The sequence below is a fragment of the Protopterus annectens genome, chromosome 9.part0, assembly GCF_019279795.1.
Source record: "Protopterus annectens isolate FY-2018-M chromosome 9.part0, PAN1.0, whole genome shotgun sequence".
Classification (NCBI taxonomy): Eukaryota; Metazoa; Chordata; order Ceratodontiformes; family Protopteridae; genus Protopterus; species Protopterus annectens.
Window position 1 is genome coordinate 1135629617 of NC_056743.1, and position 23888 is coordinate 1135653504.

Consider the following 23888-nt stretch of genomic DNA (forward strand, 5'->3'; position numbering starts at 1 on the left):
GGGGTGAGGGGCTGTGGTTGTACTAGTTTTATTTTACTTTTGTCTAGAATTCTTGTGCTAAAAGGACTAGGGACTGAGGAGCTGTAGTTGTGGTTGTACTACTTTTATTTTACTTTTGTCCAGAATTCTTGTGCTAAAAGAATTTGGGGAGGGAGGTTGTTATGCTAGTATTGTGTAAACTGGCAATGTTTATAACTATCAGTGATGCTATGACTTTTTCTGCTTTTTCCTTAGTTATTGTGTTGAAAGGTTGGGAGTGTGCATAGGGGCTGTGAGAATGCTGAATTGTTCAAATGTTTGCCTGGTATTTTTTTTTTAAATGTGAGGTCATGCGATATATAACGCTACTCTTTTGTCTTTTTATTTTGTTTTCATTTCATCCAGAATTATTGTGCTGAGACTTTGGGGTGGGGCTGTCAGAATTCTGCAGAATGTAATGATGTCTTAATGAATGCTAATGCAAACATTGTTTTAAACTATCCCTGATGTTATGTCTTTGTTCTGCAGTTATTTTTGGCTGTGTTTGGAATTATGCTGAAAGGTTAGGAGGCTGATAGGGCCTGTGAGAATGCTGTATAATGTCCAGATGTTTATTTTTGTTTTTTTTTCTTCCACAAAAATGTGGGATCATAAGACATGCTACTGCAAAATTTTATTCTAGCATAGTTATTAGTTCATGCCCTTGTCTTGTGGTAGTTTTGCTTCATCCAGACTTATTATGATAATGTTTAAAACTCACTTGTTATGCCTTTATTCTGTGTTTGGCTTTGCCTAGAATTACGTTGATAGGTTGGAAGAGGGGTAGCATTGCTAGAATGTTACAATGTTGTACAATGTTTAAATGTTTGCCTGGTAACAACTGTGTTGTTATTTCTACATGACTGTTATTGTGATGTTTGTTTGTTAGTCAGATAAATAGTTTGTTAAAAGGTATTGCATTTATTCTTTACTGTAAGATAAGCTCTAGCTTGTATAATCTGGGATTGGTTGGGAATTATTTATATGGCAGTGTAAAGGAGACAGGGGTAGCAATAATTGTAACCTGTAAGTAAACTTTTGTGTTAAAGCAATTGGTGATCAATAAGTATATAACAAATTATACAGAGATGAATTGGACTGCTAAAAGATGCATATCATTTTTGTCCTGCTTTTCTAGCATTATGTTATAAAACTATAGGCACAGAGATCAAAGTTAAAGTAATAAAGGAATAGCCCATTAATGAAGGTTATAAGTAAAAGCAGCTGGTAAAGTGTGTAGCCCTCATTTCTTCTTGCTTTCTTCCTGTCTGTCCCATATCTTCTTCACCAGATTGTCTACTGCACTTCTGTACGTCTGAACCACCATAACCTGTTCTCTTTGACTGCCACCTTATCCCAGCCCTGTGTTAGCCTCCCACTGGTGTGAACATTGGCAGTAGATGATTGCCAATGTTAAAGTAACACCCTGACCCCCTGTGCAAAAATGGGAAAAAGTAGTTGCAGACAGCAGATGGATGAACAATCAAAAGGATTTGACAGTCAACACGTTGCAATATAAACTAGATTTGCAGAATCATAGCAGTAAAATCAATATTAAAGACCTTCCTTGTTAGATGGTGTTGAAAAGAGGAGGTAATATTAATATATTTACACACTCAGTGCATGAGAGCAGTGAACTTGAAAAAAAATTATCTTTTGTTCCAGCACAAAATGGTGATATGGTTGATACATTTACTGACTTTTTGATGTTTGCATGAAATATGTGCCTTAAGCTTATTTTTTTCTGGATGTGATGCAAATAATAGACTTTTAAAAAAAAAACAAGTGCAAAAACTTGTTGGTATGCCCCCTAAGATTGTCTTTAAAAGTAAATTGAATTTAAAAAGGCAACTATGTTACACAGTGCTCTACAATAGCACAATGGCCTCTGATGTGGGTATAATCAATAGAGTTGGAACTTCTCCTTGTATGGTGTGTATTTTTTGTAAATATATTAATATTACCTACTCTTTTCAACACTCTGTAACAAGGAAGGTCTTTAATATTGATTTTACTGATGACTGTGTTTCTGAAAATCTGGTTTATAGTACAACTTCTACCTTATGTACATCATTTTATACTGGCAAAACTAATAGATGCCTTAAAGAAAGAATGTCACAGCATATTTATGAGATTAGAAAGGAAGTTCTAACTAATACTATGGTGAAGCATATGGCAGAATATGTTTTCGCACATAGTTTTATATTTATTTTTCTACAGATTTTTAATCTGACAATACATAGAGGTGATTTTGTGAATTTAACTGAGTATTATGAATATAAATGGTTTGTATGCCAAAATTCTTTTGAATGCTCCAGGCATAAATGAACCATGTTCTTTAAAACCTGTTTTAAGGTTAAGTGGTTTAAATCTCTGATGCTTTGATTAATTAAATAATTAACTAATTTATTCATTAACTATATAGTATTCAAATGTTTTCTGGTTGGGATACTCTTAATATACCTGATGAAGAGTTTTTGAATGTGAAAGCTAATTTTTTATTAAATATTTTATAACTTGTGTTATTATCTGTTTTATTCTAGTGAAAAGTGTTAATTGGAAAAAAAAAATTCCATTGGTAGAAGAGTTAATGACAGCAAAAGAAAATGTAAAGCAATCAATAAAAATAAAAAAGAAGTGAAATGAATACTACTTACTTTTCTTATAAGAAATTAGTATAGGATGCTATCTCCTAAAGTAAGAAATAGGGAAAGGAATAATTCAAGATTTTTTCAGTAAACTTTAATAGCATGAAACATATTACTAGAAGGATAGCAATTCTGGAATGATGTTACAAATGTCATGTTGGTATAATTATTCTAGAGGATATAAAATTACAGACAAAAAATATGGGATGGGCAGGAGTAGCAGTTCTATGTAGAAGAGTAATGAAAATTTTGGATGTTATATTAGTTTTAATCTAAAGATTAACAATTATAGATATAAGATGGAATGAAAAAGTATATAAAATTATTGCTATATATTCATATGTGATTGCTATATATTCATATGTGATTTTATAGAAAAGAAAAATCTATTTCAGAAAATATTGGCTTATGTATTTGAAATATGAATATAATAGTTACAAGCAGATTTTAATTCTGACTTAAGGGGAATAAAAAGAAAAGAGGAAAATATATAACAAAGATGGTGGAGGTAATAAAATGTGCAAAATTAGTTATATTGAATTAAAAAAAATGGACATACAGAAGAAGTAGTTTAAAATCTGAAATTAATTATTTTTTGGTATCAGAAGTAATATGCATAATGGAAGAAGAAACTATTGCAACAGGATTTTCAGATCATTTGGCAATATGTTTGGAAATATACCATAATAAAGAGTATATAAAGACAGGAAAAGTCATAAAAAACAAATGAAAAGGAATGGAATGAAAAAGGAAAGAATGATATTAAGCAATTATGGAACAATCATATTACTATGAAATCATTTTATATTAACTGGTCAGAATGGTGGATAACTTTTAAAAGAAAATATAAAGATAGGTATCTATTTTGGAATAATAAAGAAATAAAAAATAAAAGCAAGAATATGCTAAAATACATAGATATGCAATGAATAATTTAGAAAATAATAATATACATTATTTTGAGAAGGAAAAAGCAATGTATATGAAAACTTATTAGAGAATTGGAGAAATATTGTAGGTATTTTTGCAAGGGAAAAATAGTAAGCCTCACTTTAAGTAAGATACTGAAGGGGATAGTAGCATAATAAGAGAAATTAAAGATAAAGAAGGTAATATAAAGTAAAGTCAGCAACAAATTATGATATGGGAATTGTAAGATATATGGAAGAAATGTTTAACAAAAAAGTTACATGATGTAAAGAAATGGGAAGTAAAAAAAAGCTGAACAAAGTAATAAAGAATTTGAAAAGGAGATCAAATTGTATGAATTAGAAAAAGTATGTAAACAGTTAAATATGGAATCCGCTTCTGACTCAGAAGTTATTGGGTTTGAAATGTATGAAAATCTCAAAAAATGGCAGAAAGACTATTTAATATTATATATATATATATATATATATTTATATATACACATGTGTGTGTGTGTATATATATATATATATATATATATATATATATATATATATATATATATTTATATATATTCAATGAATGATTAAATGAAGGTTTACAAAACAAAGAATTGTGTAGTGGAGTTTTAAAATTTATATGGAAACATAGAGAAAAAGAAGATATAAAAAACTCGAGATCAATAGTTTGAAATAATACAGATTATAAATTATTAATGAAAATAATGCAAAAGAGATTTGAGAATAAGGTGCAGTATATATAATGGAGGGAAGTGTTTACATTATAAAAGGAAACGGATGCCAAGAATGATTAATTATAGTGAGAGAAATTATAGATTATATAAATAGAAAGAAGATATAAAACTTATGGTAGGTGATACTAATAAAGCATTTGGTTCAATACAGCATCATATACTGTAGAAAGTAATGGATGTGTGTAATGTTAATATTAAAATCTAGCAAGTATGTAGAACAGCTTATAAGAATAATAAAGACAGATTAAAGAAATAGCTATGAATAATGGTATAAGGCAGGGTGCCGTATGAGTAGTATTTTATTTGTTTTAATCATGAATACAATAGTTAAAGAGGTAAACTAAAAATGAAGAATGCAAATTATAAAAGTTAAATGGAAGCTGAAATTCCAGTCATGATGTCATCTGTGGATGATATTATCATAACAACTAAAAAACAGAGTGGATAAAATAAGTTATGCCTGGGGATTCAATAAACTCTGTGTAGGCTTAGCACAAAGCCTACACAGAGTTTATATGTTTGCATTGATTACATATGCATGCCATATAATGTGTTTAAATGTAAACAAGTGTAGTTTTATGGCCAGCAACATTATTGGTGGACAGGAAACCATGTACAGCAACACAAACACCTACAGGCATGTACACTTATTTACATATAGGCAAACTAGATCTTTGGGATTGCATGGAAAGTCACAATGACTACCAAGATTATTAATAAAGCAATGTATGCAGTTCCAATATATTACAATAAAATGTATACAGTGCAGAGTAGTATGGAAACCTGTTTCAGGCATACTGAATAAAATGCTTGATAAATGATCAGCAAGGGAACATGGATTGCATTATAAATAAATAAATAGGGAAGTGTGTGTATTGAAAAGGGATGGACAGATGAATTACAGGAATGACCACCAGGGAAGAGAGCAGGTGAAACATGGTAATGTACAACAGATGAGGGCATGTCAATGAAGATAGCTGTAGCATGAACACTAATTACATATCAACAAGGTACAGTATTTACTGCACAGTAATTGTATATTATGTGACTGTCACACAAGGTGGTATATCAGTGGAGAGGATTATTTGTGATATAAGCATCCTGACATGAACAGTGAAGAGGACATATATCAGGAATGGTATATACAATAGGGGTTAGGTACATATTGTCAAGCTGTGCAAAATGAGTTGCCTGAATATGAATATAATGTTAGCATAGGTCTCAGCCAACTGGGACACATAGTAACAAACTCATGGACAAACATAAGTAGGAAGCATACACAATCATAGACAATATCAGCATAATACCACCATTAATCCCATGTTTCTGACATAACATATGTGATTGTGAGTGATCATAGATGGCTCTGCAAGAACATATATGTACAACACATGATTTGTCAGCAATCTATGAAGGGGAATCAATCACAACATTTTCAAAATTTAACATCTGCTGGAGGTGTTAGGAGGGACACGGTTACACCTGTATTTGATTGACATTATGAGCAATCCCAGCTAGTTGACAGGTGTGCATGCACATAATGTCTATGGCAAAATCCACACTGTCTCAAATGTAACCCATGCAATCAATGTTGTCAATCAACAGTGTATTTACTGTGTGCATCATAGGAATACATTTCACACATGCATCTTGTATAATACCTTGATGGGGGTTCCGCACTATTAACCACTAATGTTTCTACAACAAAAATAATATTTAATTATGGCCAATAAGATGTGTGGGAGCTCACTGCTGCAATGTAGTACACATGAGAAACTCATCCCTGGAAGATGTTTGGCCCTTCATTTCCATCTATCTACCCATTGGCAATGCTCTTGCTCCAGACGCCATATAACCTGAGCCATCCCACAATATCATCTCTCACACACATCCCTAACCATTTTAAATCCATACCACTCAACTCTATATATTTATTTTTTCTTCTTTTATTTTCTCCTTTATCCATTGCACATGACTTTCTTAGACATTTCTATTTACTGCACACTGCTAGTTTCATTGTATATCGTTATTATTCATTTCTGCTCAATTGATGTTTATGTAATATTATGATCACTTCTGACTGTTAAACTTCTTCATCTCATTTGTAACTGTTTTTAGCTTTGTTGTTGCTAACTGTAGCTCTGTTAATTCAATTTTGTAATTAACTGAATGTTTGTACTGACATGTCTATTGGAGATTCTTTTCCCCAGGCCTCCACCGAAAATGGGCTCATTCCAGCCTAGTGGACACTCCTGCTAAACAAATATAAAATAAATAAATGTGTTGGGAGGTACACGAGAAAGGGTACATTGTACTTGGTTATTGGTGTAATGAGGGCTGAGAACTATGGAGCTATAATGCCCTTTGATGTGGCTGTCCCGCACATACTCAGGAGTTCTGTTACATACAAGGAAGTAGTCACCACTGTGGCCACATGCTGATGGATGTTTCACATACCATCTACCTGAGTACACAAGTCACATACACTTGGTCTGCTCATAGGGGTCTGCTGTCTATATTATAATTATCTTGTGTATTTGCTTTTATAATGTAACTAATTACACCATTATTTTGGTTCATCTGCTGTGTCCTTATGGCTGTAGCAGCAATCCACTGTGTGTGTTGATATTGTTGGTATTATATCAATATCACACTTGGATTTAATGATTGTCCACAGTCTAAAGTCCTCCACAAAGCTGGTTGGACTAAGGATGCATAAGTCAGTGTAGATGTCTGTGACTTCACTAATACACAAGAAAGGGCCTAGCATGGAGCCCTGAGGTACTGAACTGATCACTGGACTCTAGATGTTGGTCACTTCACATACTTATCTGTCACATATGTGATCCAGTGGTCTACCCACTTGTTGATGTAGGAGTTTATGGCCACTTGTGACAGTTTCTCAGTAATACCTCTGTGTATATTTGTGTCAAATGTCTTGGCAAGTACACATTACTCAGGATGATAGAGCTGTCATCATTCATGTCCTTGTTGACCTTGAGGACATTGAGAAGATGTAGCAGACATGATGTAGCCTGAACAAATCACATATGTGTTTGGTACACAGTTGGGATATTACCTGTGTCCTTTTAGAGAAGCACCATGATGACCGGTTGGTGTACCTCACAGATGAGGAGAGTCAGGATGGGTCTATATATACATGCATCAGGTGATGTTCCCCACAGTCAGAAGGATGCATGTTGATTTACACCCTTCCAAAGAAACGTAGGCTTCCTGGAGCCTGTGTTGAAGTATGGCTCCAAGTGTGACTACTATTTCCATGTTTTGAATCATGCTATAGCTAATCTGTGATGTTCTCAGGGTCCATTGATTCTGTGTTATTAGCTGTAGAGAGTGCACACATGAGCTCTCCTCCTTAGAATAAAAACTGAGTAATGTTTGCAAGTATACCATGTCTGATGACCAGGGGTGACAGGGAGGTGATGTGTGAGAAAATATTGATTATCCATTTCCTCAGGTTGGGTATGTCTGGTGGCATCCACACACAGATCTGTGCTTCGATGCATATTCCCCTTAATATTTCACATTTATTGGAATACATGATTTGTGTAAAGACCTCCAAATACAACCTTGGTCATTCAACACATTCCACACACTGATACTATGCACACAGTCATACAACTGTACCAAAGTTATGTACTTACATCAATTGTACACATATGCCGATATGTTTTACATGGACAAACTGTGTCTGAGTGGCCTCATGCCACATCAGGCACATTAGAGATCAGTTGTTTGTAGCTCAAGCAGAACATCTCCTGACACAAATGGTAAAAGGCATACAATGGTGCAGTTGACCACCTCAAAACGAGTATAGCAACACAACTGCACATGCAATGAATCCCACAGGGTTGCAATGGAATCAAAACATGTCATAGATTAGTTTTGCACACCATAGCATGACATGTATGAGACAAGACTTATGTAACCATGTAATCAATATGAATTTATATTGATATCTGTCACAGAACATTTAATGATGGTATGCAGACACATGCACACCTGTGCCTACGGCAAGTGTTACTGTGATAGCAGAATGTGAACTATGTAGAAGGTTAATCTGCTCCACTACAACACATGTCCTAATATGCCAACAATATACATAAAAGTGTATCATATCATGTCAGCAGTTCTGAGGAGGTATTTACTACAGCTGTTATAGAAGGAGCATGTAATGCAATGGCAGCAGTCGCCTTCAATACATTATCTCATATCACAGATTGTGATACCCTCTTGTAGCCATACTGTACATACACACCTCAATATAGCACATCAATGACAGCAACACTGACATGTCAACTGTTCATAGGGTCATAGGCCATTATCATCCTAATGGCCAACATCACATAAATTCCTTACCATTATTAAATCATATAAAAACAAATCCCTATATCTATATTATGGAAGATAATGAGACTATTGTGCATATATGTATATTTGTTAGATTGCATTACATATTGCAACTGTCCATATTTGACATGTACACCACACCATGACAGAATTAGCAATCACACATTCAGTGGTCTGGAGATGGCTTGCAGAGGCTCATGGAAAGACTCTGTATCATGATGTGTGTATGCATGTTTGACACAAGGACATCCTCCACTCCTCTGCAGGAAGGATGTCATGTGACCTGTGAAAAAAGGAGGATGGGGTGTGCAAGGGTCTATGGGAAAGGTTCCCCAAGTGGTAGTGAAACAAATTGAGATTCCGAAGATCATATAGTGACCAGAATGTAGCAACAACCACACACACACACACACACACACACACACACACACACACACACACACACACACACACAGCAGTAGACTGGGCCTGATTTAAAGATTACACCTGTGTAGATATAGAATATGAATGCCATGCAATGTCACAGTAGCAACACCATATATGTCTGACTGTAACAGTGTCATGTTGCACTTTATGGAGTATGATAGCATCATTGTATTTTGTGGAGAAGATGTTGAGAAGAGTGTAGAACATGGATGCGGAGCCACATCCCTGTGTAAAATTGTCTCTTAAGTAATAGTTGTATGTATAGACATGCAAGTTGCCTGCTGTCAGACTAGTACACCTATATGTGTAGGTAAAGTAGTTTACAAGCACAGTAGTTCATGTTACTGCCACAGCATAGGTTTGTCTTGAAGACTGTCAGAATGTATGTTATAGAGAATGAAATCATCATTGTATGTTACAATGAGATGTTCATAGGAGGGTTTTACAGAGCTGTGTACTCACATATCATTCTAAAATTTTCACCATAGTGATTGTTGTTGAATGCATACAGTTGACTGCAGTGAGAATAGAATGCTGCCTAACTATTTACAAAGCACAGTACTTAACACAAGCACTAAGTGTGCTTTTTATAGTGTTGAACAGCACTTTATAACTGATTACATCAGCAGTGTCTGGTGAAAAGAGGATGGTAATAACAGTGTCCCACATCCTAATGCAAAAGTGTAAAAAGGTCTATTGAATGCCAACAAATTGAACACTCCTCCACATACACACACCAGTTGGCCATAGGGATAACAGAACCCCTAACTAAGTGCACTGACTAGAGATCTTAGTGTTTAATGCAAGTGCCACAGCACAAGTCTGACTTTTAGAGGATCGGATAGCACTTTGGAATTGAAGACATCAGCAGTATCTGGTGAGAAGAAGATGGTAATGGCAGTATACCATATGCTGCTGTAAAATGGTCTCTTGAATGGCAGCAAACACACACACACACACACACACACACACACACACACAACCCCCCACACACACACACACACCAGTTGACCGCAGCAAAAACAGAGCCCTTACCTAAGTACACCAAATAGAGAACAATGTATAGTGGATTACATCATTATTGGATATCTGAGAGAATATTTTGGGAGGTTGAATTAAATGGATGTGTAGTCATGTACAACTGTCAAAATATTGGAACTCCATGGAATTGTACTGATGACTGTAGGATACATAGTTACACTCTTCTGACTAGACACATACAAGTTGACCACAGTGAGATTAGAACCTCTACCTAACTAGGTACACCAACTACAGAACTTAGTACTTAATGCATACACCATGGCACAAGTCTGACTTTTACAGTGCTGCAGGACAATTTATGGTGGATGACATCATCATCATTGGATGTTTTAGAGAAGACGTTGGGAGGCCTGAATTAAGTGGATGTGTACTGCATGGAATTGTAGTGATGAGTGTAGAATACACGGTTATGCTCTTCTGACTACACACACACACACACACACACACACACACACACACACACACACACACACACACACACACACATATATATACAAGTTGACTGCATTGAGATTAGAATACCTCCCTAACTAGGTACAACAGCTACAGAACTCAGTATTTAACACAAGTGCCATGGCACAAGTCTAACTTTTACAATGCTGTTGGATAATTTATTGTGGACGACATCATCATTTGATGTTTGAGGGAATATGCTGGGAGGCCTGTATGAAATGCATGGCTAGCGATATACAACTGTCAAGATATGAAAGTTCTGCATGTAACCAGATTTATGAGTGTGCAAAGTGTAGTATTTACTGTTAGGCTTCCAATGTTCAGGTATACTTTAAGGGGCAGCTTTACAAACTATATGCAAACAGCTGTCCACATTACTACAAATATTAGACAATCCAAATGTGTATTGTTAGTATAAAAATGTACACAGCATGTGAGAAAGCATTTTTGTTTTTATTTCCATAATGTAGCTGATATATTTGGGAACAAGTACTGACAGACCACGTTTCAAGTGCATGGGTGCAGGTAACACATGACTAAAGTGTAAATATGTGTTCTGTCATTAAAAGTGCCTTTCCTCTGGTTGAGCTTTTATGTGTACTTTCATGGAACAAAAACTAATTGTGTAGTAAGTATAAGTAATACATGCTAATGTACACTTTCCATAGTGCATCTCCAAGTAGCAGGTTTGCATTATCAATGGCAAAGGGTTTGTGCACATGAGATACGTGTTTAAGGACTCCTACTCTACTTGAGAATTACTTATCCATAAGGCTATGGTAGACACATCTAAAAGATACTACGATGTTCATAAATAATTCGTATTGGAAATGTTTTGTCAAACTTTAACAAAGTATTTATACTGCTTTCCCTGTTAGCACATAGTTAAGTGACAAGAAAATGTGGGCCTCTGCTTCAATGACAAAATGATGAAAGTTCTATTGATTTGCTTACCTCTGGGCAAGCAAGTTAACTGGAGAGGTGTGGCAGTCAGTACTTTGAATAGTATTGAGTGAAGGAAATACATTTACTGCATAGCTGACTCTGTGGCAGCAGGAGTAAGTGCATTAAGGTATTTATTTTGAGTCCAGATGGTGCAGAGTTTGAATCCAACTGCATCTTCTTTGGCTTTTCCTGGTTAGGGGTCACCACAGTGGATCACCTGTCCGCTCATGATTGGCAGTGAAGTGTTACAGTGTCAAGTTGTCAGCCCGGCTCCCAACCTTCCACAGAAGCACACACATGCACACACTCACACCTAGGGCCAATTTAGAGTGTCCAATCCACCTACTGCATGTCTTTGGGATGTGGGAGGAAACTGGAGCACCTGGAGGAAACCCACATGACCACAGGGAGGACATGCAGACTCCGCACAGATGGCACCCCAGCCAAGAATTGAACTGGAGAACCTCTTGCTGTGTGGCGGCAATGCTAACTGCTGCACCACTGTGGCCGCCCTGAATCCAACTGTATCTAATAATTTTAAATATGTATTCATAAGGTAATTAAATAATTTTTAATCTGCTTTAACTGTGTGTTTCCTTAGTGTAGCAGATTTAAGCAGCATTGCAGAGAGTTAACCTCAAAATGCCATAGGATGAGAAGAGCCATTCATGATCGCTTCTCATTGGTGTGTGATGCAAAACTCCATGCAAAAAGGACAAAAAGTAAACAGCCATGTGTATAGTTTGTGTTTCTATTTTTTGACCAGATTATAGGTGTTAAAATGAGGTAGATAGGAAAGTAATGAAATGGGGGGGGGGTGAAGAACAAAAGGAAAGCAATATAGGAATGTGCAGGAGAGAAGTAGGAAAAAACGTAGCTATCCACTTCATCAACAGTGTAAAATGAAAATCCATATACAATATTGGATGGACTTGGATTTTCACCTCAACAAAGAGTAGTGACAACAATGCATTCCTTTTGTATATCCAATTGGACAGAAACAAGTGTGTTGAGAAGACACATGCTTAGTGGAGAGATATGTCTGAGATGATATTTTGTTGTTGGGACAGGTGCCCATTTATGATTTTTATTTCAGTAAGAGAGGAATGTTGGGTAAGGGATGTAGGTATTTCTGGGTCAGGTATGTAGGGTAGGTGAGGAAGAGAATGCAGACAAATAGGACAAAAAAGGCAAGACATGGGGATGGTGAGGGACACAACAGATTGGAGGACACCATGATTGGGGATAGGGAGGGGACAGCAGAAGCCCATGGCTGTCAAACATGGGGAAAGTGAGAATCTAGTCCTCGTCCACAGAGCTATGGCTTTAAATAGGACCACTCCTCCACCTTTATCTGGGGTCATAATACATACAGATTTGTCCTTTCTCAAATCCATTACCAAATTATATTCATCCCTTGTTAAATTCAGTGGTACCTTCTTATCATTTGTATGCATTCAATAAATATCTTCCAGCACAGGTTTTTCAAAAGTGTCCACTAAAGGGTGTAAAGGGGGAATAAAAGTGCTTCTCTTTTTCAATATGGATGCCCTTGAAACAGGGACCTCATTAATGTCCTTATTAGCGTCCCCAAAAGATATTTCAAAGTTCAGTTTCCTGGTATATAATTTCAAAGCCAAAATATTGTCTACTAAATTTCCTTTTCCTTCAGGGATACATTTCACCTCTTTAGAAAATAAATGAATTAGAAGGTACATATAAAGTGATTTTATTTATATATTTTATATATTCCAAGCTGGTTATAAAGTGATTTTATTTATATATTTTATATATTCCAAGCTGGCGCTTTTAAATTTAGATAAGTTTATTTATTAATTTTGGAAATATGAATGTTGTTTGGTTGAATAATAATGTCATTTAATCGAGTTATTTTAATTGTTTAGACAATGTACTGCAATGTATTCTGATGAAGTCTCCTAAGAAGAGATGAAAACACTTAATACTGTTTTTATATATTTTTTTGTTTTCACAGATTAGAGTGAGGGATTAACCATATATGTGTGAGATCTGACAAGGTCTGATTTATACATTCATGTGTGTATGAGTATCATTGAAGTCTGAGTCCCTCCAAAGCCAGAAAAGATAATTATAATTACAGAAACATAATTGTCATTATACCCTCAGTCACACATATAATTCATATGAACTCCAGTGTTTTATATATATATATATATATATATATATATATATATATATATATATATATATATATATAAAATATATAATATGTATATATATATATATATATATATATATATATATATATACTTACTGTTATTTATAATTATGTTTACAATATTTTATATTTTATAAAAATGAGTGGACAAGCATTAGTCTGGCTCTTTAATTGTGTAATTGAACAACCATAATTGTACTGATACCCACAGTTCATGTGTAATATAGCTTTGATAGCCTGTGTATGCTCAATGCACCTGCTATAGATAGTTATTCCTATGCGTAAGTATTTTTCTACTGTTAATTTTTATATAAACTGGAACATTATTAAGAAAAGTTTGGGCTTAGCTGGATTAGAACCCTGGCTCACCTATACTACCTTAATTTACAACTGCTGTCACAGGAACAACTAAGCAGCAGCTGTATATTTTCACATTCATAACTCCATATGCATGTTGACCACTGCACAATGCAGCTTAGCTTGTTTCAGCATTGGCAAACCATAGAGGATACAATGTATCCATTTGAAAATTGTCTACTGTCTGCTTCCTGTCTGCAGGTGTTCTGGACCTGCAGGTGTTGTGGAAGACTGCTCGCCACTGTGCAATGCCACTTAGCAGGTTTGCATAATGATAAGCAGAAAATGCAACAATGTATGTGTTTTGAAATGTATTGTCGGATTTCTGTTTACAGGTTTTCTGTCTGCTTCTTTTGTGGGCCATTAGACTATGTTTGAGCAAAGGTAAGTGACATGCAAACATGGCGGGCAAAGCTCACCTTGTTTTATCCTGCTAAACAGTGCTTATTAGGTTTCGTCCTTAAAAGATAAAGGTGGGATTTGAACTAGGATCTACACATAGTATCTAATGTGTGGTTTATCATATTTACCATGTGTGCTACACCCACACTCGAGTTGCAGGTGTAATTTATGTAGTCTTTATCACAGAAGTACATTACATGAAATGTATTTGATTTAATCTGCTTCACCATGTTTGCTCTAAGCCGCATGCTGTGCAAATAGTAATATTAAAAGAAAAAAAAACATAGACAACATTGCAAAATTTATTTTAGCACATTTTAAAGATTTTTACTCAAGCCTGGATTTGAACTGTCACACCACTGAACCTATAAAACACAGTGAGGATATCTTATCCCTCTTTGTCACAGAAGCAGCTTTGCAGCAGGAATGCATTGTGCATACAAGCAAGTCCCATTTCATCCACATATTAACAAGAGATATAACACTTGTGCACTCTCAGTTGTTTGTTCATGTGTTAATTACATATTTAGTGCAATGATTGATCACACAACCATTTATGAGTATTGTTTGCAGCAATGCAGCTGTCTTGACTTTGTATTATGTTCATTCTTCTCCTATCTGAGCAGTGATCTCAGAGATACAGTCTGTAATGCATTCTTTATCATTGTCCTAAACATGTATGAGAATATTAAATAACAATTATGTACAGTTTTCAATAAAGGCAAGGGAGGCTGGATATTAGTGAACAGAAGTTGAAAAATGTGTGCTCCTTACTTCCATTTAAAACCTTGATAAAATTACTTCTATACTTTGTAAGTGTACCCTGGCTGACACACCCACTGCAGGTAAGGGAATCTGAATTGATGTTGTGTTTTCCTTCCCCCTACCATTAATCATTCACAATTGCAATCCATTAGCAACTAACGCTGTGGGATTGCCTGCACTATGCTATGTTTACATCTGCTATACAGAGCCAAAAGTTTGGGATTCAGCAATTCTAATGAGTTCACACCTCATTTGCATCTTTACCATGCTCACAGGCCTGAATCTGCACTAGAAAATGGTAACTGAATAGCTAAGAAACCTAAAGGTGAGGAGAGTTGTGTATGTAGACAACAAAAAAGCAAATTGCTGATACTTTGGATTTATCTACAGAGAAGACTACTGATCTTGATATGGTATGATTGAATTTTTCAATTACATACTAGATTTTCTCACGTTACGAGGAAAAAAAAAATATATATATATATATATATATATATATATATATATATATACATTAGCAAATGCAACTTTTATCTGTATCCACATTTTAGAAGTTTACTGATGGCTTAGGCATTTTTGTCATGGCATTTTACTTTCTCAGATACATAACCTTATTAACTTTCATCACAAGCGTTCTTGTTACAACTGTTTCTCTTTCACTCTTCTAAGTTATTTTAGTAAAATGTGCATGTCCTATATTGTCAGTGACACAGGGATGTTAGCCTTCTAAGATGGCCCATAGACACCACTAGGGGAGTGCTGGGCACAGGTAGACATGACTGACAATTGTATAAAAGTGACTTTACTGGGTTAAATGTGTACACATTTTGTGAGAATTTGTTAGAAAGCACTTATTAACAATTAATGTTTTGTTTTATGTCACCTAAGATGATGGCACCCATTTGTCCCAATCCCCACAAACCCCCCTTTAGTGACTCTGAAAATTATGTAATTATCTAAGCATTTATGCAACATTGTGCCTTTCTGCTTGAGAAAGGATGTGGAGATATGTCTGGCAGACTATAGATTTTGAACCAGATAGTGAACAATGTCAATGCTGTAGGGGAGGTATAGCAAGACTCATGATCAAGTAGTCATAGGGGCACTGATATGATTTCATTAGCCCAGACAAGAGTAGCTTCAGTGGCCTGTGAACAGCTGGCTACCGGGGGGGGCTGCTAAACAGCCACCACTGACACCAAATGAAGAGTTCCTGTCCACTGCTAGAAATCCAGAGAGCTCAGTGGAAAGTGCACAACAGCAAGTGACTGATGTTGGTGCTGCTGTTTCAGGGAGGACAAGTATGCCCCAGAAGGAGCTTTCAAGTAAGCTTATATATGTCAATTTTTTACCAATTGTTTGTATAGTAAAATATTGAAAGTGATAGTTAAATTAAATTAATTTTGGGGGGGGGCGTATTTATAGATTGATAAAGTTAATAAGTTGGTGTAATTAATTTTGGTGGGGGATCTAGTTATAAATTGATAAAGTTAATAACATATTCTTGTTCATTATACATGGGTTTGGGGTGGACCTGTCAGTTAAAAGTATTGTTAAAGTACATATAAAGGCAAAACATTGATCCCTCTGTGTTACTGGTATTGTGATGATGGTGCCCTTACCTTTTGCTTAACTTCTTCCAGGGCCATCCTCCCTAGCAAGTGTGGAGTCATCTGCACCTGATAAGCCAAGCATTTTTATTTGAGGACTGATGAGCATTTGACAGAAATGTGCATTTATCCATATGTGTGAGGTGGGTGTCAGGAGTGTGTGTATTGCTGTACTGTCTGTGATTGTTGCACCAGTGTTAGTTTGTTAGCATATATTAAATTGTAGTAGTGTAGGTATTTATTACTTTCCTGTGCTTATGGCTTATTATCACAGGTGATTCTCACAGTGGAAGTGTTGAACTTTGGACTCTTATCATCTAAAGTCAGAGTATCGGCAGACTCTGATGATGGTGGCCAAACACAGTCCGGGGTGCATAGCTTCAATCTGACACTGAGGTTGACATTCAGCCATCCTCTTTATTTCCACTGACAGCCAGTAGGCCTATGCATACCTATTACAGTGAGCCCTAAGATATTGGACAGGTGGAGGATGAGACACTTGATCAGGGTTGTGTGGTTACTCCAGCTTCATTGCCTGCTAACTTAGGCTATAGCCAAAGTGTGGATGAGGTGCCATGCAGGAGTGTTGTTAGGGGAGAAGGCCTGCTGTCCACCCTCCACCTGATACTGGTGTGTCTTTCTCTGGCACTCAACATATGTTCAGGGCAATCATGGAGGCACAGGCATTTTCCAATAGGGCTTCTGAGAAAAGGCTTAAGATTGTAGATGTGGCATAGGCTGACATGCATGACTGCCTCTACAGTGTTGCTGTTTCAATGGATCAGATGAATAACACATTGGAACAGGTGGTGTCTGTGATGGAATGTCTGCCTGGAGGGGACAGCATCCATGTGGATGTAGTTCAGCCACATCATCTGACATTAGCTAATGTGGCCATGCTTGATCATGTTCCCATAGTGGCACTACTTCCACTGCAACATCAGTGGTTGAGTTGTCCACATTCAGATCTGAATGAGAGCAGCAGCAGCCCCTAACATTCTTTCTGTGTCAACTAGTTTTTGTGGCTGTATTCTAATATGTTTTGGAATTCCAGGGAAAACCTGCACTGAATCTACATAATTGCTTTATAGCTTGTTGAATAGCTCCTCCATCTTGGATTGGTTGATTAGCCTGTTATTCAGCTGCTTATGCTTGTAATTAGCATGCCACAATGTTTACCATTTTTGGTGATGCTGTACACTGTGTGTAGAGCCATTTTCTGAATACAAAATGGTGTGCTATCAAATGCATGTCACACAGCAATGCACACATGGTTTTAGTGGCCCATACAGGCTTTATTGAATCTACACCATTATCTATTTAGTTAGAGGGCTAAAGGAAACAGTTATGATACTTAATAGAAAGAGTAAAGGAATGGGTGGAACAATAAAAACAGCAGGTATACAATTTTCTATGAAAAAATATCTGTGTTAGGGATAAATTTTGATAAAGTAGAAAATAAGAAGGGATTGGATGTAATAAGATAGGAAATGTATATTTGTATACTATGGAAAACGTACAGATTAGCATATAAAATTGTTTGATTAATTGAGTGTTAATAGGAAAGCTGGCATATTTATCCAGTGTTGTCATCATTCCTAGAGAATTTGAAAAACTTTTACTAGCAATATTCTTCTCCTTTATAAGGAGACTGATATTAAATCCTGTTAAAAACAGGTGAATTGTATATGAATAAGGAAGAAGGAGGCTCAGTTCTGATTAATCCAATAGTTTATGCTGCTTCATTAAATTAATATAGGGTACTGAATTAAATGAAAAGAATGAGAAATTAGTGACAAGTGTAATGAAGTACAACTATAAGGAATTTGAGGAAAATATAAGAAATAATAAAATAACAAAAGAATGTTTCAATGAGAAACAGAAAATTATAAATGAGATAATAATTTGGAAAATGAAGATTGATGAAGTGGAAAAAGGTAGAAAAACATGGTATAATAATATTATGATAACATTATGAGAAATATTATTATATTTAACAATTACTTCATCGACACCATAAAAACTTACTACCACCTTCCCCCCTACTAATGCTGACTCACTAGGAACTCCATCTTTGCACTCCCCTATAGATCTCCTACCTTCTTTCACACTTACATCCATTCCCACCTCCACTATCAAAAAACTTCACAAACTCAAGCCCTGTACCAATGCTCCTGATAACGTACCAGCTGAATACTTACAACTCTCAGCCTCCTTCATTGCATATCCTATCAGCATCCTGCTAAATAGATCCATTCAGGAATCATGCATACCTGATCTCTGGAAAAAAACATTTATTCTACCACTTCACAAAGGCGGCAATAACTCTGACATCTCATATTTCCACCCTATTGCCATTCTCTCCCCATCTCAAAAGCTCTAGAGAAATGTATCCATACCCAGCTCCTCAGTCACCTGATACAACACCAAATACTTTCTCCCACTCAGCATGGCTTTAGGCCAGGAGATAGTACTAACACTGCCCTCATTTCATTCCTTGACAATGTAAACAGAGCTTGAGATGCTGGAGACTTTGTGTCAGCATTATTTCTAGATCTTTCAAAGGCATTTGACACCATATCACACTCCCTCTTGCTTAATAAACTCACTAATCTCAGCCTATCTCCCCCTACTATACAGTGGTTTACTAACTATCTCAACAACAGGGAGCAATCTATTAAATGGTGACATGCTTCCTCTCCTTTCATAACCACAAACACAGGTGTCCCCAAGGATCTAGATCTATAATGGGACCCTTACTATTCAGTATATTTGTCAATAACTTCCATTCCTTTCTCATCCATAGCACAGTCATTCAATATGCAGATGACTCAACTATCTTCTGCTCTGCTAAATCTGCCTCTACTTTACAGCATCTCACCCAAGAAGTATTTACTTCCACAGAAACCTGGATGTCCCAGAACCATCTTGCTCTCAACGCCAATAAAACAAAACTGTTAATATTTACCCCCACTAAATCCAGCTCTGTTGACAAATCATTATTCACATTCACTCCCAAAATATCACCATTACTGAAGTTGTCCCCAACACCAAATTACTAGGAGTCATCATTGATGACAAGTTAGCATTCAACCTGCACATTTGCAGTAACATCAAAAAAAATATCAAAAACTAGGTGCCCTGTACAGGCACAACTATTTTCTCAGTCTCTCCACTAAAAACGCTCTGGCCTCTTCCTTCCTGCTTCCAATACTTCTCTATGGGCCTCCTATCCTCACAAAACAACAGTCCTTGCAAACAAAACTAGACTCTTGTTATAACAAAGTCGCCAAATTTGTTACAAATGCTAAATATCTCGCCCAGCATTGTTCTGCTCTGCATCAACTTAATTGGCTAGAATCCCAACACTATCTCACATTCTTACAACTAACTACAGCCCATAAACTCATCTACCACCAAGAAACCTGCACTTCTCTCTCTTCCATTCTGTCCATGTATCATCAGATCTGAAAACAAAATGGTACTATCCATTGAGAAGCCCAAGCTGTCAGCCGGCCAAATGTTGTATTCCTGCTATGCATCTAAGGCATGGGATAATCTCCCCCCATCACTGAAAGCAATCAACAACCTGACCTCCTTCAAAAACTCCCTCAAACCATATCTCTCTTCTGAATGGCTATGCCCCTGTTCCAAAAACACACAACCACAACTCCTGATTTAACTTCCAAGTGCTATGCCTCTAACTATTGCATCTTTTCCATCCTTCTCCCTGTCACTTTCATTGGGCCTATCCTACCCCCCTCCCTTATACCCCCCCTCTATCTTTCACTCTGTGCTTAATCTCTTCACAACTACACACCTGGAGTTTATTACTTTCTTGTATACTTAAACTCAACCTATGTCTTAATGTAAATGGCATTCATAAGCATCTCAGAAATTATGTCTCTCTTTACTTGCACGTCAATGAATTTTATTTTTTTCTTTACTCTAGCACTGTTGCTTCTATTACACAAAGTCATGCACTATAATTGTACTATATTATTTTTACGTCAATTATTGTATTTTGTTCATACCATTGCTTCTATTTACCAGTCTCATATAATGTAACTACTGTACAATCTTGTTTTTCTATCTAAGTGATTTTACTGTAATTGTATGTATCTTTGCGGAGCTTTTCTCCCCGGGCCTCCACTGAAAATGGGCTCTATTCAGGCCCAGTAGACTTTCCTGTTTAACAAATGCAATAAATAAATAAAAGTGTTCCAGAAGTAAAGATTAAAGCAATTAAAAAAGAAACAAGTGGCATAGATAATGTTGAATGCCAACATTTTTTTTTTTTTTTTTTTTGTGGAGATTGGGAATAAAATAAATTATTCATTAAGGCAAATATGCCTTATAAAAAGAAATTTGAAACAATATGTATTGTGGAGGGGAAGAAAACAACAGAGTATGTTTTCCTAAAATGTGAGAGAGTTAAAAAGTTGTGGAATAAGTTATGTCTAGGTTTTTTGAAAATATCAAAAAATATATATAATACTATAAATATGGACTTGATTGAATATGGATATTATAAAAAACATAAACAAAAATTGAAAACAGAGTTAGATAAAGTATTTTATGTAAATATAATGTGGTTATTACAAAATAAAAGAATTAATGAAATCATGCTTAATGGAAACTGGATAGTCTCACTACTTTTAAAGAAAATTAGCTTACAGTTATGGAAAAAATTATGGGGTTGATATAAAACTATAGAAATGGCAAGCTTTGCTGAATAAAATATGAAAATGATTTGAAATGATTGTATAAATTTGTAAATATGTATGCACACACACACACACACACACACACACACACACACACACACACACACACACACACACACACCCCTACTCTTTTTAATGGGTACTATGGGATCCTTTACATCCTTCTAAGCTACCACCAAATCAGGCAGAGTTTATGCAAACTAATTACATCTTGTGATGTAAATAAAAGTGTGACACATACTACTGAGTTAGAGTTACTTAGAGAAAATGTTGCCTCTTAAAATGAACCTCAGCTTTACTATATATGGCACATGCCTAACTAGACCCATGGTTATCAACAGCTGTGTAAACGGAGTTGTAAAAATATTATGTGTAGCTATTATTTGCAATGTTCTTGAATATCAGTAAAAATGCTGCACACATAAATAGTGTGCTACCATGTCTTAAATACAAAAGTTAATTTTATAATTGTGTCATAGTCATATTATTGCATTATAGTTAATAACTAATAGAGAGATTTTATTATAGTTTGCAATATATGATCAGATATGACTATTCATAAATGTGGTTACAAAATGCCCAAGGGTTATTAAGCATTGCTTTCCAGGAGATACTACACATTAAAAGCCCAAAAACCCAACACAAGGTTTTGTCTCTCTCTCCCTCTCTCTCATATTGTTTTTGTGTTTGAGGGGATCTTGAGACACAGGTCCAACATAGTTTTATTTGCCAAAAGACACATACATTCCAATGTGACACATGCAAACACACACACAAACACACACATGACACACACAAACACATGCACACACACACTGTTTACACAAAATACATATACACACGCATATACAAACATGCACACACGCCATTTAAATATACACATCTGATGTACTATTACAAGTAAACATGAAACTTTTTTTTTTCTTTTTTCCCCATTTGTTTGTTTTATCTTATTTTAGATGTTAAGATACAAGTTTCACATCAGAGACATGTCCTAGTCCATTGCAATTCTCAACTAGCATCCAAGTCACAAAGTTAGAAAAGGTGTGAAAAATACTCCACTTCATTTTGCATGTCCTTTTCCTCACTCGATCTCTCTTTCTCTCTGGCTCTCTCTCAGGGTCTTAAATATACAGAATTCCATTGTAATGCCAACAGGGTAAAAGGTTAACATTTACCACAGAGCATTTAGGATGAACACATTACATCACCCAAAACCCAATTCCAAATGCTGCCATGAGTTAGTAACCATCTAAATAACTCGGTCTTATTTGTTATATATATTTTTTAATGACACATAGGCTACCATGTACACAAATGTTTGCACACACATGCACATATGTGCTTTATATAGCTCCAAGATGCAAACTTGATATCTTTGTCTATATATTTCTTCATACTCTGTCAACAGACACTTAAAATATTCAAAACCTTTGATAAGTTACTCACCTTAAAAGAGAAGATAAGAGCAACAAACCCCAAGCAGAAGGGATTGCAGAAAACAAAATTGAACAGTGACCAAGTAACGTAGTCCTTCTTTGGTGATATCTGAGTACTGTATGTTTGCATTGGGATCACAACACTTTGCATTTTGTTGGAAACACAAAGAACTAGGCAAAACAAAATTACAGAAAGAAAACTACAGCTTCCAACACAGTGGTGATATACTTTAGATCTGTCAGGAGCAATAGCATGATTTCTATTTTATATACCCCTTTGTGTATTCTCCCCTGAGGTACACAGTTTCTGATTGGTAAGGTAGGGCTAATATGATCTGTACAAAGCAGGCCATTTATGTGTGGTGGGATAGTATAGATGATATGAATAATAAGCTAAAAAACCTTAACCACAAAGAAGTACTGGACTGTTTGTACTATCACATTGGTAGAGGAAGGCAAACCAGAATACCTAATCACACTCTTCAAGGTTCTGAGAACTACTCACCATTTAACTATAATATTTTTATAGATGCTTATTTGTAGTCTAACCACAGTGAAAAATGCACCCCACTCAACATCTTCACTACTTTTTCAAAACTGTATACATTTAAATGTGTTTTTATTAATTTGCATGACAAAAATGATCTATAAAGTGTATTATATCTGACTCCAAATACAAGATGTGCCCCATTTATAATTATTTGAAAAGTTTATATTCACAGCTTGCCCATACTTCATGTTGGATTAATTGCTAAGTTCTATTAAAATGTTCCAGTGCTCTAGCTGGTTCATTTAATGGAAGTGCTGCTTTCTGAGAATGGCATAC

General features: G+C 35.7%; 1 protein-coding gene across 1 annotated transcript in view; it reads right to left on the reverse strand.

Annotated features, from left to right (window-relative positions):
- Positions 1-23378, reverse strand: part of LOC122810930 (interferon-induced transmembrane protein 1-like) — a 99203-nt gene extending 75825 nt beyond the window's left edge. The window contains exon 1 of the mRNA XM_044082462.1: positions 23073-23378. Within this exon, the coding sequence (XP_043938397.1) occupies positions 23073-23213 (141 nt within the window). The 5' untranslated portion in view covers positions 23214-23378. The remainder of the gene's footprint in view (positions 1-23072) is intronic.
- Between the last annotated feature and the right edge of the window lie 510 nt (positions 23379-23888).